The 27999-nt window shown below is 41.7% G+C and overlaps 1 protein-coding gene across 1 annotated transcript; it reads left to right on the forward strand.

Moving 5' to 3' along the window:
- ERGIC3 (ERGIC and golgi 3) lies at positions 1 to 27984 on the forward strand. Its single transcript, XM_066561283.1, has 13 exons — positions 1 to 127; positions 246 to 316; positions 825 to 912; positions 1031 to 1150; positions 2384 to 2477; positions 3632 to 3797; positions 5431 to 5488; positions 18697 to 18728; positions 19379 to 19475; positions 21174 to 21238; positions 22042 to 22178; positions 23010 to 23065; positions 25644 to 27984. The coding sequence occupies exons 1-13, from the start codon at positions 40 to 42 to the stop codon at positions 25721 to 25723; spliced, it is 1152 nt and encodes a 383-aa protein (XP_066417380.1). The 5' UTR covers positions 1 to 39; the 3' UTR covers positions 25724 to 27984.
- The last annotated feature ends 15 nt before the right edge of the window (positions 27985 to 27999 follow it).

The following is a 27999-nucleotide window of genomic DNA, read 5'->3' on the forward strand; positions in this document are numbered from 1 at the left end:
GCGCCGGAAGAAGGGTTCGGTTCCGGGCCGCGCGGCGTCATGGAGTCGCTGTGGCGCCTGAAGCGGTTCGACGCTTTTCCGAAGACCCTCGAAGATTTTCGGGTTAAGACGTGCGGGGGAGCGCTGGGTGAGCGGGGGCGCTGCGGGTGGCCGGGGGACCTTGGCTAGCCGGCGCTCGTTAGAGACTCGGGGCGGCGGCGGTCGGGTTGCGGCGGGGCTGAAAGTGGTTCTCGTCTCCCCGGCAGTGACGGCAGTTAGCGGGCTCATCATGGTGCTGCTTTTCTTCTCGGAGCTGCAGTACTACCTCACCAAGGAGGTAAGTACCGCCGACGGAGCGGACACGGCCCCAGTCCCCCGGTGCTGCCTCCGACTCGCGAGGGGCAACCCTTCAGGGTGGCTGGAGGGCCCTCGCCCCTGCCCTCGCCGGGCCTCCGCCCTGGGCTGCCCAGCAGCAGCTTCGCCCCGCACAGACCTGCTGTTCGCGGTGTTTTTCTGTGCCCTGTCCGGTCGCCGCGGCTGCGGGCTGCCCTCCCCCGCCTGTGGCGTCCTGCCAGGACGGCGGTACGTCACGCCGCCTGCGAGCAGCCATGCCATGACAAGAAGGGAAAGCAAGCGCTGAAGCCCTGTTCCTTCCCCACGTTCAGAGATCCCCCAGTATTTAACAGCATTGCAAATGGCATGCGCTGGGCTGTGCAGGACAGTGGCTTAGCTGTCTGGCAAACCTCTTCTGTCTTAAAAATCAGCTCCTGGGCCACAGCACCCAGGGAAAGGAGCCTTTTGACTTGCTTACAAGTAAAATGGGACTGTTTTTCCTTTGTTCCCAGGTTCATCCAGAATTATACGTTGATAAATCAAGGGGAGATAAACTGAAGATCAATCTAGATGTTATTTTTCCGCATATGCCTTGTGCTTGTGAGTAAGACTTCTGAATGATGATGATAATTTTTGTCCTTGGCAGGGACTCAAGAGGCTTAGTGTGCCCATAACAAATGTATGCTTATAGATCACTTTCCTTCTGTACTGGTTTCAGATTTGAGCATTGATGCAATGGATGTAGCAGGAGAGCAGCAGCTGGATGTAGAGCACAATCTGTTTAAACAACGGTTGGATAAAGCTGGGAATCGTGTAACTCCAGAGGCTGAGAGACATGGTAAGATGCTCTTCTACCTGTCCTGGTTGGATGCTCTATTAGTCTTTCCACTGTATGCCTTTTCTGAGATTTGTGGGGACAAGGTGACAGCTGTAGAGTATTTAAATGCCACAAAGTCTTGAATACCTTATAGCATGCAGATCTATTAAACTACTCTTACACTCAGTACTTTTGCAGGAAAATCTTTGCCCAGTCCCTCTGAAACTATGATAAAGACCCATGGATGCATTTGAGGAATAAAGTTGCACAGTTGGTGGTCTTTTGGGATTAGAAATCAAGCAGCTATTCTTGCAAAATTTGGCTTTAAATCACAGTGGGTGAGCAAATGAGACTGTGTGATTCAAGGAAAGAGCCTTTCTCTAGGGAAGGCTCCAGTGACTTAACCTTTAAGCCTAAACTTGCATTTTACTCCATTAACTCTGTGTGTGTTAATGCACACCTGCATAAATACATATGAGTTGATCTGTTTGCAAGCTGTAATAAGTGATCCTTGGCTACATAAACCTCTCCTCTACATTTTTTACATGTTATGACTCATCCTTGTTCTTTGATACCAACCAGAAAGGATTCTGACAAAGCATTTTTCAGTTGCACAGTAGTACTATTTTGACTTTTCCGGAGCATGAGTTACTTATTCTGTTTTCTGGGAGTCAGTGTAGTTCTGAGTATCAACATGACCAAATTTTTAGCTTTGTACCACTTTAGATTTAACATTTCTGTTGTTGACACTGAAAGGCTAAACTAAGCCAAGAGCTGAACAATTGGCAGGCACAAGGGTTTCTCTGGTTGTCATGGGAATGTGGTGATAGTGTTCTTACTGCTGTGTCACTTAGCAGCCACCACAGGTTGTGACTTTAAAAATTATTATTTGGGGACAAAAACTATTCTACATGTTTTTAAGCAAGTCCTGTATTGCTCATAATGTACTGGTTGGGTCTACTTAAGACAACATTTTAGCAAAGCCTTTATGCAAGTAATGTCTGATGCTTCAGCAAGGCTTACAGATAGCCAGTTCTTTCCATGGAGGCTGTTCTTGAGAGGACAAATACTATTCTCCTTCTTGGTTTTACTCCACGCATCAGCAGGGTACATACATACCATTTTAGGTGGGCGTTGGGTGCAGGATGTGCAGTAGCACATTGTGTGTGCAGAGTGTTATGCATAGAGCAGAACAAGAGTACAAGACAGAGTTTCTAGATGTGTCTCATCACTTTGAATCTCGTTTTGTCTTAGAGCTGGGAAAAGAAGAAGAAAAAGTGTTTGATCCAAATTCTTTGGATGCTGATCGCTGCGAGAGCTGTTATGGGGCAGAGTCAGAGGACATTAGGTAACCTTTACACCTTTTTCCTATCTTCTTAGCATTTGAATCCTGGTATATTATATGCATATTTTTTCCCAAATGTCTGTGAAGGTCTGTGCAATGAAATCCTACTCTCAGGCACATATTCAGTGATATTGTGGTTTGGCTATGCCTTTGGAAGCTGCACTCAAGATTGTTGAGAAGGTGCATCTCTAGGTTGTTTGGATTGTCTACATGCCTGTTTAAGCAGTACAAAAATTGTATCTCAGCAGGTGAGAGATTTTTCTGGGCTTGTTTGGTGTCCAGAGCAGAGGTGTTTAAATTATTTCACTGTTACACGAGTTATCTTGACATAAAACCTGGTTATGCCCTGGCCTTGCCTTCTCACTGCTGCTGGTGGCATTGTTTCCTTACAGGAGCAAAGACCAGACATCTATGGTTCACACAAACAACAGGCGTCTTTTCGTATTTCTCATTCCTCCGAACAGGAAATTACTGTATAAATGGATCCATGATAATCCATATAGGTTCTGGACTAATTTTGGCTATTTTTGGCTCAGTGATAACTTGGTTTGTCCCATCTGTCAAGTTGTGTCCTTTCCCAGAGATGTTTTCATCTTGAGGTATTCATAACTGCTGCCTTCAACAGCAGGAATTTGTTCAACATGTCCACCAAAACATGAAACCAAGGAAGAAACCTGGGTTTTTTTCTGGTAACCAAGGTATTGTCCACAGGTAGAAAAGTACAAAGAAAGTTTGTAGTTAAGCCCCCCTTTAGCCCAATGTCTTGGCCTAAAAACAGAGGAAAGGAGCAATAGAAACAGGCAGATGCTTTGTTCACATGAGGAAGTTCCAAACTGCCTATAACTGGGGGACGCTGATGTTGTTTTTGTGACAAATTTCTTTGCCAAGGGATCCCTTGGCTGTGTAAACGGCCAGGCAGAGCCTTCTTTGGACTCCAGTCCTGTATTCAAACAGCGTGCATCCTCACCTCCAAACCTCAAAAGGCACATCAAGAAGATCATGCTCATTCAGGAGCATTAGGCCACTTTCCAAGGTCCAGTCCCCAATGTTTGTGTTGCTGCTTTGTTGAAGAAGAATCTGTCAAGGATTCTAGTCCTGAGTTGGAGCATCTCTTCTTAATGATAAAGATGGTAAGATGGTGCTTGTGCTTTTTGCAGGTGTTGTAATACTTGTGACGATGTCAGAGAAGCATACAGGCGGCGAGGCTGGGCCTTCAAGAACCCAGATAGCATAGAGCAGTGCAAGAGGGAAGGGTTTAGCCAGAAAATGCAAGAGCAGAAGAATGAGGGCTGCCAAGTGTATGGTTTCCTAGAGGTCAACAAGGTGAGAGAGAGCTTTTGCTGTGAACCTGCTGCATGATGGTGAGGACTGTGAAAAGGCAGAGTTGGGGCATTCCTCTCCTTTTCCAGTTTTAGGTGCTTACAAGACTATTATAGTATAACCTTTGGGGTCAGCAACATCTTTGTGCTTGTCATGGGGTTCAGGAGGACAGTCAGGAAGAGCAGTGGAAAAGAGGCTAATTCTGGTTTGTGTTCTGTGGGCTGGTAGGAAGTCATGGCAGCTGCAGAAGTTAGTCTTTTCCTCCCACCTGGGTGCCAAGTCTTTTTGCTGAGATTTCTGGAGGAGGAGAGGCAGCTTCTTTGAGGTTGAATTGTTCCACCTGCCCTTCCGGTTTTAAATCAGAGGCCACAAGTGGGTGCTGGAGATAGCAGTAACCAACTTGCCTGCAGAGGTGTTGGAGAGAATGAAATGTTATCTTCTTTAGAAAAACAGGAAGCAAGGCTATTGGAGTTGGTTGTCAAGGCTGAAAATGCTCAGAGAGGTGGTTTATGCAAATGATGTATGAAAATACACAAGATGCACCAGGTAACTATGTAATCTGTCATTTTGTGGGTTACCCTCACAAACACACAGGTTGCATGCCCAAGTACCCTGTAGAAGAAATCAGACCCAGGCTATTTATTTTTTTGTTTCTTTTTAACTTCAAACTCTGTTGTTTTTTTCTTTTTTTTTTGTTTTTTTCTTTTATCCTTGTGTATTCTTCCTGGAAACCACAGTCTTTATTTCTAGAAAGTAGACCTTGTACTCTCATATCCAGAGATTGTGATTTGAGCATTATCATAGGTATTGAACTGTTATGGGACCCTCTCTCACAATATATGATGATCAGGAAGATTCCAGGGGAATTCTGGATGGAGGAATGGTCCAAGTGTGAGTGTCACTGGGGAAGTTGTTGGGGCCTTTTTTTAGGCACTTGGAACTTTGTGCATCTTCATTCTCAACAGGTCTGCAGTTAACATAAAGCATAGGTTTGTCCAGGCATCAAAGATGTAATACAGTGAATGAACTTGAACTTGGTACATTCAAATCTTCCAAGGCAGAATGCATGTGATTGCTAGTAAGTGTTAGGGAGGACTGGCATCTAATATCCATATCCCTTTCAGAGTCCAGGATGAAATTTTACCAGTTTGTCTTTTGCAGATTTTTGGGGGGTTGGGTTGCTTTGGGAGGGGGGTTTAGTAGGTTAAGTGCTTTATTTTTGCATGCTCTTCTTTTCATGGGTTTATACAATGGATCACTGCTGATTATTGTTATAAGTGTTTATCCTCACTTTCTCCTCTCTTTTTCTTTGATACTGTTTTGTATTTTCTGAAGGACCAGTCAGTTCCCTACTTGGAGTTAATTCCTCCTTTTCTTTTTTTTATGTCCACAAAATAATCTGGATAGAACAGCTGTTATCCACATCAGTAATTAATTATGGATTTCAGCATCACAGGCTGTAATGAACATGGGAAATTCATACCTCTCTTAGGATAATGTCTGCTGCTACTGTCCCCTGTGAAAATGAGTCAGTTGGTGTCTGGCTTGTGTAAACAAAATCCTAAAAATCCAAACACCAGTACAACTGCTTTGCTTACACAGATTCAGATTAATGAATGTTTATTGTCTCCTGCAGGTAGCTGGAAATTTTCACTTTGCACCAGGAAAAAGTTTTCAACAGTCTCATGTACATGGTAAAATATTTTCTTTTCCTGTTTGTTGGACCTTTTGGTTTCAAGTGTCTGACCATTTTCTTTTAATATCTTTGCATTACTGTCTGTAGTAACAACATCACTGCTTCAGTGAGGAGGACATTGTTGAAGTTTTGTTACAGTGGTTTAGAACTATCATGGACAAACAGAAAAGTGGTTTCTAGGGGTGCTGCCACATGAGCGTGGAAGAACTTGGTAGAGGATGTTTCTGGGTAGTCTCTCAGTTCTGCAAAACTTTGCTGCTTTGCAGTCAAACAACCTCAAGTAAAATTTTCAGTCCTGAACCTAACTACAAGTACCTCTAGAAGGGATATTTTCCTCTATTCATGAAGTTCAGAGTAAAATCATGTTGTGAAGGACTTCCTTGAGTATATATATAAATATAGCGTGGTGAGAACAATAGCGGTAGTTTACAAAATCATGGAATGGTTTGAGTTAGAAGGGACCTTTAAAGGCCATGTAGTCCAACTGCCCTGCAATAAGCAAGGACACCTTCCACTAGAGCAGGTTGCTAAGAGCCCAGTCCAGCCTGGTCTTGAATGTTCCCAGGGACTGTCTGCCAGATCTCTGGGCGACCTGTGCAAATGCCTCATCACTTTCAACATATACAATTTCTTATATTCAGTCTGAATCTGCACTCTTTTAGTTTAAAAGTATTGCCCCTTGTCCTATCGCAACAGGCCTTATTAAAATGTCTGTTCCCATCTTTCTAACAGTTCCCTTTTGCTGTTAGAAGGGGCTCTTGGGTCTGCCCAGAGCCTTCTCTTCTCCAGGCTCTCCAAGCCTCTCTCTGTAGTAGAAGTGTTCCAGCCCTTGGAGCATCTTTGTGTACTCATGTAGACCCAGCAGGTCCACATCTTCCCTGTGCTGGGCATTGCAGAGTTGGAGGCATCTCTGCATGTGGGGTCTCACCTGAGTGGAATAGAGAGGGAGTGTCCTCCCTCTCACCTGCTGCCCATACTGCTGGGAATGAACCCAATATGCAAGTGGTGTCTTGATTGCCAGTGCGTAGCCAGGTCATGTTAAGCTTCTCGTCCACTAACACCCCCAATTCCATCTCCCCTGGGCAGTTCTTGACTTGTATTGGTACCGGGGGTTGCCCTGACCCAGGTGCAGCACCTTCCACTTGATCATGATGTTCACTGGCCCCACTTCTCAAGCTTGTACAGGTTCCTCTGGATGGCATCCTGCCCCTCAAGCACATCAACCTCACTACTCAACTTGCTATTATCTGCAGATAGGCTGAGGTGCCCTCAGTCTCACTGTCCATGTCACTGATGGCAGTGGACAATACATTAAACAGTACTTCTCCTAACATGGATCCTACTTGTTCCTGTCTTCATCTGTATATTGAGCCATTGGCCACTACCCTTTGCATGTGATCATCCAAGCAATTCCTTATTCAGTGAAGAGTCCACACATCAAATCTGTATTTTTTCCTTTTATCACGCACTCCAATTTAATCTGTACTGCTGAGGTTAAGGTCAGGGGAGAATGTGAATGTGCTTGGTGGGAGTAACTGGTGTATTTGGAGAACAACAGACAAACTTTTGAGCACAGAAGCACTCTTGTACAAACAACAATAATGAGAAAAGCCTGGCTTCCCCCATAATACTGATCATTTGTAATAAAAAAAATGTTTAACTTATTGTGGCAAAACCTCCTTTGTGTGCTTAAACTATCATGACAACAGCAAACTTACTACAGCCAGAATCAACAAAGTCATGGCATATATGTTAAGGAGAAGCATGTCTGTATTACACCTCTCTGTAACAGACAGGAATTCAGGCTGCCTCAGAGTAAGTACTTTGTGTACAGAGAGGTCAGGATAGCTCTCTAATTCCATGTCCTCCAGAAATGCTGCAGAGCTGAATTAAAATTCACTCAGAAAATACAGATAAAACCTGTCGCTATAGGACATGAAAGAACAGAAGCTCACTACTGTTCTCAAGGTAAAGAAAAAAGGGAAGTTTATTTTCTGATTCTAACATTTATAGTTTTCTAAAAGTGACAGCGGATTGGAGGGTGACAGTGACACTTCTCTAATGACACTGGTTAAACTAACAGTTTGTCTCTCTTCCTCCATAAAGGAATCCAAAACAATGAGTTATTTACAGAAAGTGTGTGAGAAAGTTCACTACAAGAATGTCAACATCAGAAGGCTTAGAAAATCTTAAAAAACTAGGGTGACAAAAACCCAAAAGGGCTGTGTAGTTACTGCCAACCTCATCCACTCATTTGCTTGTTCCTGCTGGCTGTATCTGATGGCCTCCTCTTTGTCTATGGAAAAAGAACATAGTTGCTTCCCACTCTCTCCTTGCCCCTCAGCATTTCATAGGCCTTTCCTGTACAGGGCTCAGGGTATATCTTTCCCTGCTGAAGAATCACAGCTTGTGAAGCTGGTCATTTGTGGACGCCAGTCAACCTCTGAGCTTCCTTGCAGGATTTCTCTGAACCTCTTTCAGTTCAGCTCTATCTGAAGGTACCAGACTGCATCCAGAATTGTGGTCCAGGCTAAGCATGAGAAGCAGTGGCCTAATGATTTTCTTCCTTTTGTTCTCTCTTGCTTTCCTAGTTATTCATAATGTGGGATTTTCCTTTTTACCCAGCCTTTTCCTTGGCAGTGTTTTCATTGCACTAGCCAACAAACAAGGAAGTTTTCAAGACCCATAAGAAAAATGGACTGCTTAGAGTATGGTTGTTTTTTTGTACATGACTGACTGTAACCTTTCTTTCTAATCTTTTGGGGTTTTTTCTTCCCTTTAATTACAGGTAAAGAATTTGACTAGTATTAGAGGACAGAGTTCTGTGAGATATTTCCAGAACTTGTATCTCATTTGGATCATAGTTCCAGACAAGAACTTAAGTGCTTGTGGTGTTTGATTCTTTCAGTAAGGTCTGCATTAACATGCAGTCCTGTTAATACATTTAGCAGAATGTCACACAGGATGAAGTTGAATGTCTAAAAGAAGTTTGAATATTCCAAACTGTTGTTGTAAGTCACATTAACAATTCACTAAATAATTTTACTAGACCTACTTGATGCAGAACTAATGACTGACAGTATTTTTGCTTTTCTTTCTATTCCCTACTGATATGAATCAGTAGAAAATATGAGGATCAATATGAGTAGTGTGGAAAGTTCAGTCCACTGCATCATTCTTCTTGCCTCCTATTGGAGTCTGTACCACGTTTGTACAGCTGATTGTTGGATTTTTATTTTGAGGTGGCATTGAAATACTGAAGCTTGCATATCAGCTTTTCATTCTCTTGCATTGTTCCTCTCTTCTTATGCTGAGGTTCCTGTTGTATCATAGATCTCCAGCCAGGAAATGGACATGGGCATCACTGTGACTGTCCCAAGGGTCCTATTAAGCAGCACTTTGTAGATCTGATTGCAGATGTAATCCTTATCTAAGCTTCTGAACTCTTGTTGTGTGCTTGGTGTTAAGATCTTGAAACTGTAACTTCTTTCCTAGGGAGAAGCAAGTTGAAATGGCTTTATCTCAGAAAGTAGAATAAGAGGGGCTGATGCATGTGGCAGCATCTGTTTAGTTATTTAACTTCAGTTATATATAACTTTATTTAACTTCAGTTATATATAACTTTATTTGCATAAGCTCTGTGTTCTCAGCTCTCCATTAGAGACTGAGCACTTTACTACTAGGTAGTATTTTATCTTAGTTTTCACCATTAGTATGTTTTAGTGTGTATTGCTACTCATTCCTAATCTCAGGTCATCAGAATTGTCCTGTCTAGGATGACTCACATGGCTGATCTTATGGCTTTGTGCCCTCTAAAATGGTTAATTACCTATTAGCTAGTGCATAAATATAATGCTTGAACTTCTTGGACAGGTACTCCGTCTCTGTTCTTCACATCCTGTGTTCCCTGAGAATCTGAGCTGAACCTTTGGAAATGTGTTGCTTTTGAAGCAAGCAGTGATGCTGCTTTTCATTCCAAGTTATTGGAAGCATTTAAAATTGGTCACTTTAGGCTTGCACCATGATGTGACAGCATCAGTGTCAGAGAAGACCCCCAGCTCTGGAATGTCTTACTGGCTGCAAATGGTCATTTGTTGTTCGGTTGCACTAAGAAATCCCAGATCATTAGGAGGAGGATTGAAAGAGATTGTGAGGAGGACTGAAGCACTTCCAATCAGAATTCTTAACACTGAAACAAGTAGTTTTGGTTCTCCTGCATTGAGGGAGGCCAGAATCAAACATTACCAATACCTAGAGTCTTCTGTTTTAAGCAGCACAGCCTCAAGCCTTGCTTATTCATTTGGTTCTTGCTGAGGTTGGGGTTGCTTCAGTGTTGTCTGTTTAGACTTTGAATCCTAAACTGAGATTTTATGTTTGTTCATGCAATGTGCTGCAGATTTTGGTGAAGTTCTCTCTTTCACTTTTGCATCTGTAAGGACAGCCTCCACCATCAGCTGGGCCAATTTATGACTGAATATTGTATCTGTTTTCTTTTGCAGCAATTCACACCTGCAGTCTTTCCTTCCTGTCTCAGAGGAAAGAGGAATGATTGGGTGATTTAGCTGTTTAACCTCTGAGATTTGTGCTTCAGGGGCTGCTGCCATGTCTGTCCATGCCTGTACAGCAGCAGCCATCTCCTGCTTCATCTGCAGTAGTTGAGAGTGACTTTCCTGCCTGTGGAAACTTCACCTACCTAATGGTAGGCTCCTGAGGAGAGTGATGTTATCTATATCACTTCCCATCTTTCTTGCTCTGTTTCTTATAGTCAAGGGAAAAGGCTGAGGGTTCTCATTCCTCCTTTAGATTGTCTTTGGATCACTCTGTTGCTGAGGTGCCATCATGTTGTCATATTGTGCCTTGCTTTTCTCTGTGATATGGCTACACCATATTGTATGTATTTTTTAGAAAAGACATTGGCCTTCATGCTTTTTTGACAGCCAGAGAGCTTTTCAGGATTATTTAAAATGTCTCATTAGACTCCTTCAATTCCTTAAAAAGAAGATGGTGGCATCTGGACAGGACATTCTGTCCTGAGGACACACTCTGAATGACTGTCACAATTTCTGTGGATGAAGAAATCTGTATGTGGTCCAAATTTTGTGGTTTCCTTGCACCCTACATGTCTGGAGGAACAAAGTTATCTTTGAAGATGCTGTTTTTGAGAGATTACCGTTTGTTTTCATCCTCTTTTGTGGTGATGTCTGTGGAAGGAAAAACCACAGGTTTGCTGCTCTTTGTTATGATGATAGTCTTGGAAAAAGAGTCTTCTCCTTGGTGCCACCAAGCTTTGCCTAGAAAGGTGTGAAGCTTTGTTAGCTCTCTAGGAGTCAGATCCACTGGTCAGTTGTACATCCTCATTAGTGTTCTGTTTATGTATTTAACAAAGGTCTTCTTTATTTCTCTGCTAGAGCTTGTTTGACAGCCAGAACCTATTTAAACTCATCCTTGGACGCTGTGGATGACCCCAAATAGCCTCTCTTTTTTTACATACTTTTTAGTGTTTTGATTTATTAATTGTGAAAAGATACCAAGTCTTTGACTGCAGACTGGTTGTCATTTTTCAAGTCCCTTGGCACCTTCTCAGTGTCAGCCAAGAGCAAGTCACACTAGCTCCTTTTTCTGCAGAGACTGCAGTCTCCTTCTCTGTTCCCTTCCTATAGCCCAAGTAGTTGTGGGCTTGTTACTATTGCACAGGCATCTACTGGTAGCAGTTACTTATCTGAGTTCTTCTCCTGCCCAACAATATACTTTAAAAAATGATGTGGGACTCAGTCTCCATCAGGACACCAGTTCAGTGTGGGAAGATCCAAATCCTCTGATCACCTGTACACTATTCCTTCCATAGAGGAGGTGTGGATGAACTCATTCTAACCTCTGTCCCAAAGTAGTGTCTGTTAGGGAACTGTTTTTATCCCCATACTGAATACTGAACACTGAGAGTCTTACTTCATCCTCAGCACTGCTGAGGACTTTTCTTTTTACCCTAGTGACCTCTTACCAGAGTTTGGTTGTCTTGGTGCTGAAAGATGCAAGGTCTCACCCATTTATGGTGGACAAACTGTTTTCAAGTTATAAAAAGTCTATTTTGGGGACAACAAAAATGACATTTTCATTTGTCACTTCACTATCATCCATCAGAGCTCAAGTTGTACCAGTTGTTGGGAATGCTTAACATTTGTCAAGTAGCCCTCTGGAGCAGCCTTTCCTTCTCTATACCAAAAATCATACTATTGTAGAAGCCCCAGCAGAGATGTAGCTGAGGGGATCAAATTGCTGTGGGAAGAATTCAGAGGCCCATACAACTATAAGGCCCTGTAAGTCTATGACAGTTACTGGTTAGTGTTAAATGTATATACAGCACAGTGTTCAATACAAATGAACAAGCTTTTGAAACAAACAAAAAAGGAGTTTACCTCCCTTGAGATGTGCTGTTCAAACATGCATTTCCCTGTGCCCAATCTTTCCTGGTATTCACCTTTGTCAGGATCTTGCAACAGAATGAACAAAATCAGCCTCATGATTTGTTATTTCCTCTGTATATCAGGTGGGATGAAAATAGCACAGGACTGATTAAGAATAAAGAACCTATTACTCAGCTTTGAATGTTAATATGTTGTAAATATAAACCTTGAGTGCATTTCTGAATAGCTTTGCTCCTAAAATTATCTCTCTTATCTTATGACTGAAAAATAATCTAAATATAACCAATACTGTTGTTTGGCATGCTGCTTTGGAGTTCACTTAACATATATGCACATCCCACTGTGTTTTTCCTTTTCGTGATTAATTACTGCATTCTGAGTTCTCTGTTGCACTTTAAAAGATTGCTTGACCATATATCAGTTCCTTTAGCTGTCTAGGGGGTGATTTATATGGCCTAAAAAGCACATAAGCACAGATGTTTCTCTCCCCCTTTATGGTATGAACTTTAAATACTACTCTACCTGAATCTCTTTGTAAGGATATGAGCATTTCTCTTTTCTCTTCTACTTTACTTGTTTTCCCAGTGTATGCTGTTGAGATTAGGTGTTGGTGTATCCTTTTTTTTTTCCTCTGGACTACAGAACTAACATGATTTTTGCTATCTGCTGAGCCCATAAATCTCCTTTGGAAAGAGCTATTGATCTAGGCTGGGATTTGAGAAGTTTTCCAGGAAGCTAATAGGAGAGCTGTGCCAGGTCATTCTTCTGTGGTAAACGAGGTGGAAAAGGTGGAGAATCCTTGTCTTAAATGATTTTAGTATCCCCATGTTGGAGATAATGTTTTGGCAAATGTTTAGCTGCACTGTGCCGCTAATGTGCTTGAGGGGAATGTGCTGATATGTTAGAGCAACTTCTGCCTTTTCAAGTCGGATGAGAGAATTATCTCACTTAATTTCATTTGTGCAGCATGTTAGAGAATATTGTCGGGTCGGCGGAAGAATTGCGGCACACGATATGCATGATCTACAAATCTCAAAGTTTATTGATAGCTCACACATATTTATATTGGTGTTAATGAAGCTTATACATATTGCAAAGCTGAGCTCATTATTGATTAATTACTCATCAGGCAACCACACCTATTTCTATTTTTTTATAGTTATTTTGTTATTACTTTTACATTCTTGTGGTTATTCTGCTGAAGCTATCTCCATATTTCTGGCAAAAGATCCTCTCCCCCATCCTCATGTTGCAGCAAGGTCGCATCAGTGATTGGACACTGACTGCTGACTTCTAGACTTGCTTTCTTCTATCTTAATCAGCGGTATCATGTCCACATGCCCTTTCTCAGCTAGCCAGCTGTCCACAAAGCTCTCCACAGAATATGTCCTGAAATTTCATGTACCAAGCCAGCTGATCTGTGAGCAGTTTGTAGGAACTTTTACAAGCGTTAGTAAACCATTGGATTTTTCTATGGGTAATCATGGCAGTTGCAGGTTGAGATGTGGTGTTTCAAGTCAGTAGCATCTGGCAGAGGGCTCAGACTCTCAGTTTTGCTTAGCCGCAACATTTTCTGTGTTGCTCCCTGCCTCATTCCCCTCTTCACAACACATCTTTATGCCACTTCCATCTTCCTGCCGCTGTGCTCCTGTAAGATACTTTCCTCCATAAAATTCATCCCTACTTTGAAAAGTGGTGTCCTATCTCACTTTGGAGCAATGTATTTGTGTGGCAGTCTTTGGTTTTTTTTGAACCTTCACATGTTTATTGACAGAGTCCCGAATGGCTGTAAGTGCTGTTAATCTTCTTTTAGGGGTCAAGAACTGAGTTTTGTGAAGTCCAAGGAGGCTTTGTCATTGTCCAGGTCAGAAATGCGGGATGGGGAGAATTCTTCAGATAGACAGCATTAGTTAAAACTGTGTTACTAAAACCATGAACAAATCTTGATTCTATAAAGCAGACAGAGTTCTTGTGAAACTTAAGATGTTTAGCAGGTATCTTTATTTTGCCTTTTAGGTGTGGTTAAGGAAATGAAAAAATGTGTTTGTTTCTTCAGAAATAAGAGTCTTTGGTCCTAGCAGACAGTCTTTTAAAGATCTTCTGTTCTCTTTCCTCGTCCTGTTCCTTATCTTAGCAGGCTAAATAACCTGCTGGTTTATGTTAAGCTAACCATGTATCTGCAACATAGAGTATGTACATATGTGCTTAGCATAATCATCAGTGATCAAGGAGAAATAAACCTGCAGGATGGTGGAAGACTCTTTTAGAAAACTGAACAGCTCTACTGCAGAGTTGTAAATCACTTATTGGAGGGGAATTTTATAAAAACTACTTAGTTGTGGAAAGCATAGCAGAGCACTCCGGGGACATTTTTTCTTCAGTAGCCATAACTAATAATAGGGGTCACACACAATGTAAATCTAGTGTAACATGTTGGTTAATGTCTGGTCCTTCTCAGGTAATGCCCTGGGATTTCTCTGGTACTATGCTGTTCCTGTAAGTTTTGTCATGCTCACTAGTCCTCAGTACAACTTCACATGTACCAACACATGTGACTACCCAGGTGATAAATCTGATAAACACCATAATATCCTGCAAAGGGTTCTAGGAGCACAGCTACCACAAGGATCATCCCTCTCCCTCTCTGTGCATCACTGTGCCAGTGCAGCTGTGGGATTAACCCCCTGTGCCAGTGCAGCTGTGGGATTTACCTTACTTTGGAGTTGTTCTGACAGGAAGAATAGCCTCAGATAAAGCAAGACTTGCATTTCAGCCTTTTACAGAGTCTGAGATGGCTCATGACTGAAAGGTGGGTGGGATAGGAATGAGCTGAGGGACTGAAAGATGGTGGGACAAAGAAAGTTTTATTCCTTTGGTGGTATGAAATCATAGAATATTCTGAGATAGAAGGGACCCACAAGGATCTTCATGTAGGTCCAGTTTAAATGCAGACCCATCCGAGCCAGGATCTCTGTGGAACTTTGTAATAACTGAAGGTTAGCCAGCTAGTGTCTGTACAAAAGGCAGCAAGACTTGACACTTCACTGGCAGCTAAGCCACTGACCTCTTAACTTAAGTGTAAATAATAAGTGCAACATGAAATAGCCTAGTGTTGCTGGTAACTGTTAAGAATAACATAGCATAATGCCAAGGCCACTTATTTCTTTATTTCCCCTGCCCACCATCACATATACTTCCAAACTTTTACTAGGAATTTCTTTTTTAAAGTTCATTGATACAGTTGTCAGCACAGGAACAACAAACCTGTGTGCTGTCACTGTGCTAGTTGCAGTGACAGGTCTGCACTCCAGTCAGAGATAGCAAAAGGAATATCTGAAGCCAGTGCATCTCTGAGCTCTTTGAAATGCAGACCCATTGCCTTAATTCCAAGTACGACAGCCTAGTCTCTGGGCATTTAGGTGCAAGAGGACCTCTCCCTTCATCAGAGCCTCAGGAGGAGTGTACTTTAGCGTTTCCTTTTCTAACTGTATGTTCTCTATTTTTCATGCCTATCTCTTTAGGTTTAGTAAGGGTTTTATATAAATACAAGTACAGCTTCTGGTGGTTTACTGAAAAATGTTAATTGAAAAAAAGAGTTCACAGCACACTTAAGTAGAAAGGAGAGGCTAGTTTTAAAGGAGAGGCTAGTTCAAATCAGATCTTTAGCTTTGCAGCTGTTGTGGTTTGCTACTGGCCAAATACCAGGCACCCATGAAAGTTATTTGCTCTCCCTCTCTTGCTCTCAACTGGGCAGAGAGGGGAAAAAAACTAAGGGCTCCTGAGTTGAGATGAGGACTGAGAGAGAAAACACTTAAGGGCAAAACAAGTTCAAATTTAAAGGTATAAAGTAAGTTTCTTATTAACAGAGTCAGAGGAAGATAATGAGATGTAAAATAAGACTTTAAACCATCTTTTTCTGCCCCCAGCTGTTCCCGCTTTCCCACTGACAGTGCAGGGAGACAGGAAATGTTGGTTTTGATAGTTCGTCACCCGAGATCTTTTTCTTTTTGCTCAGGGAGCGGAGTCTTTTTTCTGCTATGGCATGAATCCCTCCCACGGAGAAACAGTCTTCCCAAAACTATTGTGGCATGTCACTTGTCCATGGGGTGAGTCCCCTAAGGATAGTCTGAGTTTGTAAGCAAGGGCCCTCTATCTCTGGAAGCAGGGGCCCTCTCTCTATTTCGGTCTCCCACTGGATCACATCTTTCTCTGGCATCCACCCGCTCTGGCAGGAGCACTTTTCCCATGGGCTGCAAGTGGATCTCTGCATCCCCCATGAACTTCATGCCTCATGGGGGACAGTTTGTTTCACCATAGTCCTCATCATGGCTTGCAGAGGAATCTCAGTTTTAACACTTGGAGCACCTCTTCCCCCTCTTTTTTCACTGACCTTGGTGTTGCCCTGTTGTTCTCCCTCACATGTGCTCGCCTCCTCGTCTTCTCTGACTGGAAGTAAAACTGCTGCTCATAGGTGCTTTTGGTAACGAGTTCTGCTAATTCAAAGATTCCTACAGGATCCCGCAGCTCCGAGAGATCAATCTCATCTAGGTTCTGTGCCAGAGAGTCTCTTACCATGTTTCTGCTGCTGGCCACGCGGCCCCACCACCACCAAGCAGGCAGTGACGGCCACCACAGCCCCGCGCTATTTAACCCCTCTCTTCCTGCGGGGCCTGGGAAGGAGAGGCTGCTGCCACTGCCCCTGCCCTTCTTCCCACGACACGGCTGGCTGGGGTTGGCCAGGCGGCAGAGGCTTGCCATGCGCTGCGCCAGGACGGCAGCAGCCGTGGCACCTCACCACCCCTGGAGAAAACTGCGCACATGCGTGTATCAATTTTTCTGCTTAACTGTGTCATCACAGAGGCATTACCAGCCTCTCTAACTGGGCCAACAGCATGTCCATCTTCAGAGCCATCAGAGATTGGCTCTGTTGGACATGGTGGAAGCTTCTAGCAGCTTCTCACAGAAACTACTCCTGTGGCCCTCCCTCACTATCAAAAACCAGGCTGTGCCAAATCAACACAGCAACTTGTCTCTTGTGCTAGGCTCTCAAGGGAGCAGCATTTCTAATCTTTGTTAATAATGTAGCAACACTTGGTGATCTGACTCCATTAGCTCCTAAAGTAATAGCCCACGATTATTGAACTGTGTTTTACTTTGCTAAATTGAAAGGTGAAGTCTGCCTTCCTGAGCACATGAGCACCTGTTAAAATGGCCACAGATTCTGGCTTCTTTGAGTTGATTGTATGACTTTGGATAAACCTGGTAGGATACTGAAATGAAGTTGCAATTTAGATTTTCATCCTGAGACTGATGCTCCTGGTATTGCATAAAGTCATTTAAGTAGCAAACTAGAAGATAACCATTGCCTCCCACAGATTTTAAAGATAAGCATGTATATATTGATTGTCATCATAGTTACACTTATAGCAGTACCTTACCTACTCCAATGCATGAAAGATAATTGACTAAGCCATCAAAAGAATATTCTTAATACAAAAAGAATGGGAAGATGTTTGAATCCAAAATGAAGGGAACTCTCAGAACTTTGGGCCTGTAAGCCAAAGCTTAGAATTAAACACAGGATTTGATCTGAGACCCTGGAAAAGGTTTCCAAACTTAGGTGCTGGAAGGGAGAATATGGATTTATAGTTTAAAGCAGAGACACGTTAAGCTAAATAGAAGAAAGTTTAGAGTTTTGGAGTTTAAGATACAGAAAAAATAAAAGTAGTTACAAAGGTAAACAAGAGGTTTAGAATGCAGTACTATAGGTTTATGTGTCATAACATGATTGGCTAATAAAGTTTACACTGTAGCATGAGTCCATAAGACAAAATATTCAAGGATTGGGTCAAAAACATAAATATCCTTGCTGGTAGTGTTTTATTGGTCAATAAATTCTTAAAAAGTCTTGTAACTAGAGGTCTTGTGACCTTCTGAGCCATGCAGTGAAGATGTGAGCCAAACTCACCCTTCCTGCCTATGTAGAAGATAAGAAAAATAAATCACATAATCTAAAAAACTCAGAGGTACCGTCTCTAACTCATTCAAAACTCCTTCAAAAATCCCCATACCATATCTCTGCCAGATCTCTTCTACCTGATCCTGATAGGGGTGTGTGGTGTTGCCAGCATTGTCACATTGCTGCATGTGGGAAAGGCAGAGATGCAGGCCAAATTCCCCAAATCCCAACACTGGTGACAGCCACTGTGGCCCTACTAGTGGTTTGTAAATACCCTGCTTGGACCATTCCTGCGAAGACTTTTCCTTTCCTAGTATGTTCTCTGGGCAGCAGTAGCAAGGCTGATAGGCAGAGTGCTGAGAGTTACTAAGATGATGATGATGATTTTTAAGGGCACTTGCATGTTATATTAAAGCATGTGCTCTGCTCATTTGTTAGTTTAGATCTGTTGTGCCTCTGTGTTTTACAGTAGTGAGAGAAGTTATGTGTAGCAAACAGCAAAGCTTTCTTTTCTGACCTCTGGGGTCTTTTTTTGCCCTAGATGAAGAATACATGCAGGTGAGGATTGAATACCTAAGCAGAAGTAACCCCAAATTAAATTTATTTTCTTTCATTCTAGCGGTGGCTCTGTGTAAGGAGGGGTATTACAGCAGTTTTATCTGTCACACACCCTACTATGCAAGCAAGAGAGAAACCCAGACAATTTTCTTGCCATTTTAGATTGTGATGGGAATGAAAGGAGCTGCCTTATTGCTAGAATATGGGAGAGAGATATTATTGCTATGACAATGTGAGCTATATTGTGTAACTAATTTTCTATTACAGTTCACGATCTGCAGAGCTTCGGACTTGATAATGTAAGTGTTCCTACGGCAGTGTTCTAGTTCTTTTAGTCTATTTTCCTTCTGGATTTCCCTCCCATTGCCACATTGAGATCCTAGATTGCTGCAGATTTGGCTTTATGGGTCTAAGCAAAACCTGGGTCCTGCTTTCACAGAGGGCTCTGAAATACATTCTATGACATTTGCATGCTGCTTGGCAAGCCTGTGCCTCTCTTCCTGAGCCTGCCTTTTTCCTTAATCTATGCTTCACAGTTTCTTATGGTTAATATTGTCACAATTGCTTCTGGATCTGTTGGAGTTTACCTTGTGCTGGGAGGAAAACAGACGATGCTCATACTTATTCCTCCAAGGCAGCTGATAGTATGTGCTCCTATTGTAGGGAGAGGAGTGGGTGGGAGAGCCTGCTCCATAGATGGGAGGAAAGGACACTGAGATCTGTAGATTTCCAGCAGGAGAAGGAGAAATTCCTTGTCTTGAAATCTCCTATGAATAAAAAAGAAGAGCAAATATTTTGGAGTTTACTGTTGGGATACACAGAGAAAAGGAGCACCTGTCTCTGTTCCAGAGCCAAGCTCAGAAAAATATACCAATAATGACCTTCAGGTCCTTTACCTTACCCCTCATGTGCTGTGCAGCTATTTGAGTTATTAGCATTTCCATTTCAGATCAATATGACGCACTATATCAAACATCTCTCATTTGGAAGGGATTATCCAGGCATTGTGAACCCTCTGGATGGGACAGCCATCACTGCACAGCAAGGTAAATAAAAGACAGCTGAAAGACGTCTCTTTTTAAGTGTCTGTATTAATAAATATTAGAAGAGAACAGGAGCAAAGTTCTCAGTTTCAACAAAACCCCTGACAGTGTTATGTGAAATGTGACTCCTCCACCTTTTGCTCGTTCTGGAGCAGCTGTCTCCATTCACCTGGAAGAAGTCTGCCAACATGTTTGGATTCTGTGACGTTTCTGAAGGATATCTCTGTTCAGCATTCGTGAATGCACAACAGCAGCTACAGCGAATCATTATTAAAGGCCTACCTCCGATATAGTTCAAGGAGAGCCCTGTCTAACTACTGCTTACCGTGAGAGAGAACCAGAAGATGCAAGGTAGACAAAAAAGGCCTAATTATTAGTTGCTGGAGAGCTGTGGTGTCTACCTGACCTTGACATACCCAACAGTAAGAGCTTGAAAAGCTGCAGTGAAGTTGAAATATTGCTGATCTTTTATTGATAGCTCCAGATTTGCTGGCTTGTGAGACAATTTTTTCTTCCTGCTGCTGCTGTGCTTAAGTTTATTTCCACAAGCCTGCTTTTCTATAAAAGGTCCTTTACATGCCATTGCAGAGGTTTTTTTTTTGTAGATCCACTGAAGTCTGAATAGTTTTTCTTTGAAGGTAGTTGGAACTGTATGTAATAAAGTTTGGAGAAAGAAGTAATTTGCTTTGAAGTGGTGATAGGATTGTTAGTCCTACCTGAATCTGTTCTTTAAAGTTTTCTGCCATTGATTTTGATTCTTGTACCCAAATCAGAGGATGGCGTTTGAAAAAAAAGTACAAAAAAATTAAAAGGTGTCATAATGTTCAGTGCGATTATGATGCTGTAGTTATTCTGTGAAGTAACAAACTATCTGAGAGGGAGGACCTGTAGCTGACTGGTAAATTTCTGCATAAGCTCAAGCTTTTTATCCTGAGCCTCAGGGAAATTTACCTCAGTTGGTAAATTCTTGAAGAATTTGTTCTGAAGACATGCTCCAGTAAAGAAGTAGGAGCAGTAGATTGCAGGTCAAATTTATGTTTATTGCAGCTAAAGATACCATATGCAAGAATTACTTCTGCTGTAGAAATGGATGGATAGTCTTCTCTAGGGAATTTCATAGAAAATAGCTTTTTTCTTGCATTGTGTTATCCTTAAGAGAACTGAAGGAACAGGCTGGTCTGGGGCAACAGAAGGGATTCTTCTTATTTTTCTTCACTGGTCCAGATCTTCCTTTTCATCTTCTGATACAATAAATGCCATGCTTCTATAAGAATAAAGTGCAATGTTTATTGAAGTTGATATGAGATACTCATTTAGAAGTTGATATGAGATACTCATTTAGATCTGAGTAAGTTTTCTTAGGGCTATTTTGTTAAGACATTTTCCTGGACTAGAATTGAATTTGCAAGAAGTTTTACTGGTAAAGCTGTAGCAAGTTTGTAGAAGTTTTCTATTTATTCAAGGCCAAAATGCCATGAGTTTTGGTTTTGGTTGGAGCAGAAATGAAATTCACTTTGGCAAAAGGAAGACACATTTCAGACATTAACTTTACTGTCCTTGAAAACCTCCAGCAGCTGTTGTGCAGAAAGATGTTCCCTGACAAGCTGAACAAAACTAGTTTGTGTCTACCTGACCTGTCAGTGAAAAGCTTCCAGTTTATGGCATAATATTAATTATGTCTTTCCCTTTCTTTGCTTATAGCTTCTATGATGTTTCAGTATTTTGTCAAAGTGGTCCCCACTGTGTATAGGAAAGTAGATGGTGAAGTAAGTACTTTTTTTCCTGCTACTTTGACAATTGGAAGCCTTCACTTTCTTCTCATATTCTTGATGCTGTCAGTAACTGTGGATCCAGATGTATACCAGGGGCTGTATTGTACATTCAGTACTTGGAAACCCCAAGTGTGGAATTCAGTAAAGAAACCTGGATAGTATTTTTCTCCACTTGGATTGTAATTTGTGTCAGATAACTTAGTAGGGATGATAGAACATAGAACATAATTTCATTTTACAGAAACACAGTTTAATTGTTCTAAGAATAGGGCTAGTATGAACAATGCGTAGAAAAATGGCAGGGCACAGAAGAATGCTGAAGGGTGATCTTAATTTATGTGAAGACAGGCTATCTCTGTCTTTCTCTGCTCTCCTGCCTCTATGTATTATTTTCCTTTTTCTCACTCTTGATTATTTATGGCCTTTTGCTATCAGTTCTGTGTCCTGAAGCATGCTTGAGGGGACTGCATTTTGGTCCTGCAGAGGATGACGTAGACTCAGGGTTGAGAGGGACAGCTTATGCTGTTGTGTGCCAGCAGAGACCAAATAGTCCAACCTGGGTGTTATGCTTCCTTCATACCATGGGCTAGCTGCAGCTTTAACTGGTAGCCTATAGTAAAAATAGACCTGATAGCAAATACCTGATCCTGATAGAGCTCTTCATGACTCTTTCTAACCACTGTCAGGTTGCCCACATGGGCAGGGCCACACTGATGTGGTTCACTGAACGCATGTTTTAGTAGCCTTTCCTCTTCCCTGTTAGCAAAACAATGTTTGCTGTGTTTGTTTCCTGGTAGGTGGTAAGAACTAACCAGTTCTCAGTTACACGACATGAGAAAATAGCAAATGGGCTACTGGGAGACCAGGGTCTGCCTGGTGTCTTTGTGCTGTATGAGCTTTCACCCATGATGGTGAAGCTGACAGAGAAACACAGGTAAGAGACATTTCATTCTATTTTGTTCATCCTTCATTGATTTTGTAATTTTGCATAGCTCGAAACTTCATCGTCATTTAGACATGATAATGCAAATGCCCGAAATTCATCCAAGCCCCTTCCCAGCCAGTGAAAAGGAAGAGGTGCTCACCGATGCCCTTCCTCTCCATGTGAACTGTGGTCTGTTTTTTTTTCTGTTGCTATGTATCAAGATGGAAAAGAAAAGTGGTGCAAGGAGCAGAAGTGTGATATAATGGTTCTTGCTTCAGACTTCTAATGGGAAGATTAGATTTACATAGCATACCCATTTTACCAGCAGCACCCACACAGTCCAACTGGTTCCTTAGTCTGAATTTGCTATCACTTTTCTACATCTTCCAACCAGTGTGGAACCTCCTCTTCTGTCTGGGTTAATGGCTGGCAATGCAACTACGGGGAAGGGAAGGGCTTGTAGCTGTCCAGTCTTTGAGGTTCATAATGGGGGGCAGAAAATGTCTATATCTTAAAATGTATTAATGTGTGCTTAGGATTTAATTACTGTGTTGCGTGACCCTCCTGTGCATTCTCACTGGGTAGGAATGTCTTTAATTTAAAGCCCATCTTTCAAGTTTATAAATTCAGTGCTTCCTTTTAGTGCTGATGACTAAAAGTAGCAGTGACAAACTCTATTCTGTAGCCAGTAGGGGTTAATTAATTCCTTAATATGAGAATTGTTAGCTATGACTATTTAGGTAATGCATATTTATATAGTATGATGAATATTATTAGAATTATTAGTTGTTACATAACTGACATTGGTATCTGAGCTCATGTTGGTTGTTCAAATTCTAGGTCCTTTACTCACTTTCTCACTGGAGTTTGTGCCATTGTTGGAGGCATATTTACAGGTATTGCACCTTTCAATCATTTTGCTTTCTAAAGTGTAAATATTTACTATCTTACGCTTTCTAAAGTCTGCATGTCTAGTAATAAATCTCTGTTCGATTAAGACAGATTATTTCAGCCCTTGGGAAGTGATACATGTTCTGCAGAGCTGCAGGAGTGGCATCAGACTGTAGCTAGCACTGGAGGCTTACAAGATGTTGTAGATAATGTAGACCTATTACAGCATTTCATTTAATTAGACCTGTAGACCTGTCATAATATTTCATTTTGATGCTCTACAAGACATTTTGTTTTCTAACAAAGCTGTTCTTCACAGACCATATGAAAGTGTCTGTACTTGCATTCTTGGCCAGGTTGGGTCTGTAAGTAGATACTTGTTTTTATGTGGAATCAATGCCAGTTAAGTCTGTGAACCCAGGTTGCCATGGGCATAATATATATCTGAGAGACATCAAACTGCTCCCAGACATAGGACCTCCAGCTAGTATTCTTCAAGGACTAGATGGGGTCTTGTGAGGAGAGGCTCAGAGGTTCCTGCAGATACTTCTGAGTATCTGCACTTCACTCTCAGTGCTGGCATCTGGAATAGCTAATCAGTATCTGCTCAGCTCTGTGCATGGGAGCAGCCTTGGTGCAGCCGTGCAGGTAGTAATCCAGGTAGTAATCCAGGGTGCTCATAGTCAGACATGTGGGTGTTAAGGGCCAGCCTGAAGATGTGGTCAGGGAACCTGAGAAACCAGTTTCTGTGTCACATAACATCTGTATCAATTACGTATAACATCATACCTTTATCTGCAAGATTCCCATCATCTGAGGTGTCACGGTGTTTAATTAACCTGATACTGTTAAACAGAATTTCTGTCTGCAATAAATTTTATCCTATTCATCTCTGAATTGGAAAGTCATTCAGAAATTTCTTTCATGACAAATTCAAGTGCCCCTTAGCATTGACTGGTTTGACAGCCAATTCATGTTTCTGCCATACACCATGCTCAGACTCTCTGTATTCTAGAGATCAAATCAGCTAGTGGCCAATAAGGTCAATTACTTGTACCAGCAATAGCGTGGCCAACAGGACCAGGGCGGTGACTGTCCCCCACTGCACACTGGTGATGTACCTTGAATCCTGGGTTCAGTTCTGGACCCTTCATGACAAGCAAGACATTGAGGTGCTGCAGCGAGTCCAGAGAAGAGAATGGAGCTGTGGAAGGAGCAGGAATGTAGGTCTGATAAGGAGCAGGTGGGGGTGCTCAGCCTGCAGGAAAAGAAGCTCAAGAGGGACCTTCTTGCTCTCTACAACTATGTGAAAGGAGATTGGAGCCAGATGAGGGTCAGTCTCTTCTTCTAACAGGGACAGGATGAAAGCAAATGGCCTCAAGTTGCACAAGGGGAAGTTTAGATTGGATATTAGAAAAAAAAAAATTTGTCATGGAAAAGGTTGTCTGTGGCACAAGCTGCCCAGGGCAGTGGTAGAGTCACCCTTCCTGGAGGAATCTAAAAGATGTGTAGATGTGACACTTAAGGACGTGGTATAGTGGGGGATTTGGCAGAGCTGGGGGCAATTGGACACTATGACCTTAGAGATCTTTTCCAACCTAGATGATTCTGTGCTATTCTAAAGTCACCTCAGTGTTCGTGTAACCGTATCAAATTGATTCCAGAAGTAGAGATAATTTCAGGGCAAAACAACCACACAAGAGTTATCTGAAGCATGATAGACCAAATACTAAGTCCAAGAATATCGTAATATATAGTAATGAACAGAGGATTCAATTCCCATTTTAGCTGCAATGCTTTGTATCATATTGAAATGTCTTTGTATACTGCCAGGTAATCATTTACTTATTCCTTTGATTGAAGTTTGAATAAAAGAAAGAATATGAAGCTTTATAAAATCCAATCATTGAAAAATAGCTCCCTAGCAACCTTTGTGTTCCTTCCCTGGCAGGAGCTCAAGGTTCGTATCCTGTGAAACCTTGGTTCTCTGGGGTTTGTGGTACAGTAGGCCACTCTGAGTTTTTCTGTGGTCACAAACAAACACTGAATTAAGAGGCTTCTTCAGGGCTGGAGAGTTTTGAGAAAAATACTGCAGAAAGAATTAAAGGTAGTGGTTTGTATTGCTTTGTGTCTGATAGGTGTACATTGCCATCTCCAATAAAGGGCATCCTTCAAGGGCAGCATATGGTACTTTTAGAGTTGCTGTGAAATGAGCAAGAAATAGGAAACAAGTCCTTTGCAAGCTGAGTCAAGGCAACAAGTGGCGTAAAGCACATCAGCTTCCTCTCCAAACTCTTCTCAGTCATCAGTAAACATGCATGATGCAGCCTGTCTCTTTTATTTCTGGAAAAGGGATCTTTTCTAGAGAAGCATGATCACCTCTGTCCTGTAGGGTGGGTCTTATCTGTCCTGAGGAGATGAGGACTTTACTGCTCTGAGCGGCAACAGCAGCAGCAGAACCTTTTTCTGTCTAGTGGACCTGGGATTCCTTTCCTCTGTCAGTAGGGTTTGTGTTTTCTATCTTTGGGAGTTGTTCTGTCTTTGAGGCATGTCTGACTTCGTCCCTTTGGTTTTTTCCTTTAGTTGCTGGTTTCATTGACTCCTTGATCTATCACTCAGCACGTGCCATCCAGAAGAAAATTGAACTTGGGAAGACAACATAAATAAGCAATGGCATCAACCCATTTAAAAACAAACAAACCAAAACCAACCAAACAGACAAACAAGACTAAGTAACCCCCTCAAGCCTCCAAGGAGAACTGAACAGGCTCTTTGAAGCACAAGTGATCTTCTGAGAGTGCACAGGAGAAGAGGTTTGGAACTTCCAGATGGCCCTAACCACTCATATCCCCTGATTCTTTGGCCTTAGTTTGTGGATGGAACAACTTGAACCTTGCTGCTATAAAGATCAGCTATCATATCTGGCTCTGCAGGCCCTACTGTCACACTCTTTTTGTGTCAGTCTGTGTTCCTCCAGTTCTATTCCCCTTCCCAACAGAGATGCTGGAGATACTGCATTCTGTTTCCCTCTAGGAATAATGTACTTTATTGTCAAGAGACCTGTAATGGATTGAAGTTGCCATCAAATAAGCTTTCTAGCAACACCATTAGGGATTTTTAATTTTTCCATTAAATGTTTCTGGGTGCACTGATGCTGTATGTCAGACCTTCATAAAAATGTGCTGAATCCCATCTATTGCCTTCCAGCTATCCTGGAATTTATGGGGAGCCTAAGCATCTGGGATGTACTTTCTGTGCTGGGGGAGCTCCCAATTGTTCTTCTTCTGAAAGATGCAAGTTGATGTTTCAGAAAAAAAAGGTGTCCAGAATTTTAATTGAGTTTTTAATTGGATTTTTTTTCATTTCCCCTTGGCATATATTTTCAAATAAAGTCCATCCTCTCTTGTTCTAGTAAGGCATATGGAAGAATAATTAAATTATTTTAACTAGTCCTGATACTGAATTGGAAATAAGAATTAAAAGACACATTGCATTATGGCAAAGTATGTAGAGATTGTAATGATGATGGGGCTTTTTTATGTTAAATGATTGCACAAGTGAGTAAAGTGCTTGGTATCTGAAACTATATTGGGAGAAATTTGAAAATAATGAGGAAAAAAATTTGTGAATTCTTGCCTATTGGATGTAAAACAGATTGATTACTCTTAAATCTCAGATCTGGATTTGCTTTTGTATGACTCTAATATTGGTCCAAGCAGTTGGACAGGCACAGGATCAGATACTGCAGAGAGAAAGCTGTTTTACAATTTATTTTGAAGCAGGTTTTGCTAGGTGGTTGGGGTTTTTAATTAATTGAACTTACCTATAAACCAGGGAGTCTAAAAACTGTTTTTTCAGCTGGGGAGGGAAGCAATTTGTGGTGTGGGTAAGGAGAATGATTATCTTCAAGCAAGAATGTTGAAAAGCAGGTTTGTTTTAAATGTATTTTTTACAAAACTATTTAATGAATCCAGTGGGTCAGGATCACATAGTACTACTACAGCATGAGGAATGGAACACAGTATCTGTATGTTTCTCAGGATCAAAAAGTGACCTGAACAGCTTCAATTGCTCATCAATGCATGTCAGCTTTGTAGCTAAATTTATAGGAATAGTAGGAGAGAGAAGATGAAAGGAAGTAATGCAGCAAGAGTTTAACCCACGGTGAAACAGTTATCATCACTGTTTCCTATCTAGGACTGGCTTATCCTTGATAGGAAAGCCAATTGCTTGTAAACTGGACAAGCACTGGAGATTATTGCCTAGAGCAGACCTGAGGACCTAAAGAAAGGTGAAGGGAAGGTGAAGGTGCAATACTTGTATTCATCATGGGAAACTGGAAATAGTGGAGAGAAGAAATCGAAGACACTGAAATGGAGATTCTATCTGGAGAGACAGAAAATGAATGAAGCCAATAGTTAAGTAATACAGGCTTCTGCTATCAGTAGGGAGGATATGAGTCCAAGAGTTCTGGTGATTTTAATAGACTGAAAGCCCAAGTGACTAAGAACCATAATAAAGCTGAGTCTGAATCAAGGATGTTAGGGATTGAAAGTGATAAAAGAAATCCTAATTTCTAATAATTAGAAATCTAATCTAATTTCTAATAATTAGAAAGTTAATCCTGCTCTTGAGGACAAAAACCTTCTTTGGGGAGCTCAGTCCCCAGGGTCTGCAGTCTTGATCTGCAGGGGGGTCATGTTCTGCAGGGATGCCTTTTCAAAGTTGTAAGGGGTCAAAAAGCAAAGGAAGTGGTGGTTCATGTGTTTTCAAAGTTTATTCAACATAAGATCATTTCAAATGTATTTGATTCTGTTGTCTTCTGTCACCATGTTTGATTTTTCCCTTTTTATTCTTCCTTGATGCAATTTTAAAAATATTCCCTTAGTTAAGGACTGTAAAAATAAAAGTCTTAGTAAAAGACTGGGCAGGGTGAGGA

The sequence above is a fragment of the Molothrus aeneus genome, chromosome 17 (genome assembly GCF_037042795.1).
Source record: "Molothrus aeneus isolate 106 chromosome 17, BPBGC_Maene_1.0, whole genome shotgun sequence".
Taxonomy (NCBI): Eukaryota; Metazoa; Chordata; class Aves; order Passeriformes; family Icteridae; genus Molothrus; species Molothrus aeneus.

What these genes read in the sequence shown, in the direction of transcription:
- ERGIC3 (XM_066561283.1), top strand. Translation starts at nt 40, where the DNA reads ATGGAGTCGCTGTGGCGCCTGAAGCGGTTCGACGCTTTTCCGAAGACC. An exon ending in AGTACTACCTCACCAAGGAG is followed by an intron (nt 317 to 824) that starts GTAAGTACCGCC and finishes CTTTGTTCCCAG; the next exon opens with GTTCATCCAGAATTATACGT. An exon ending in AAGCTGACAGAGAAACACAG is followed by an intron (nt 22,179 to 23,009) that starts GTAAGAGACATT and finishes TTCAAATTCTAG; the next exon opens with GTCCTTTACTCACTTTCTCA.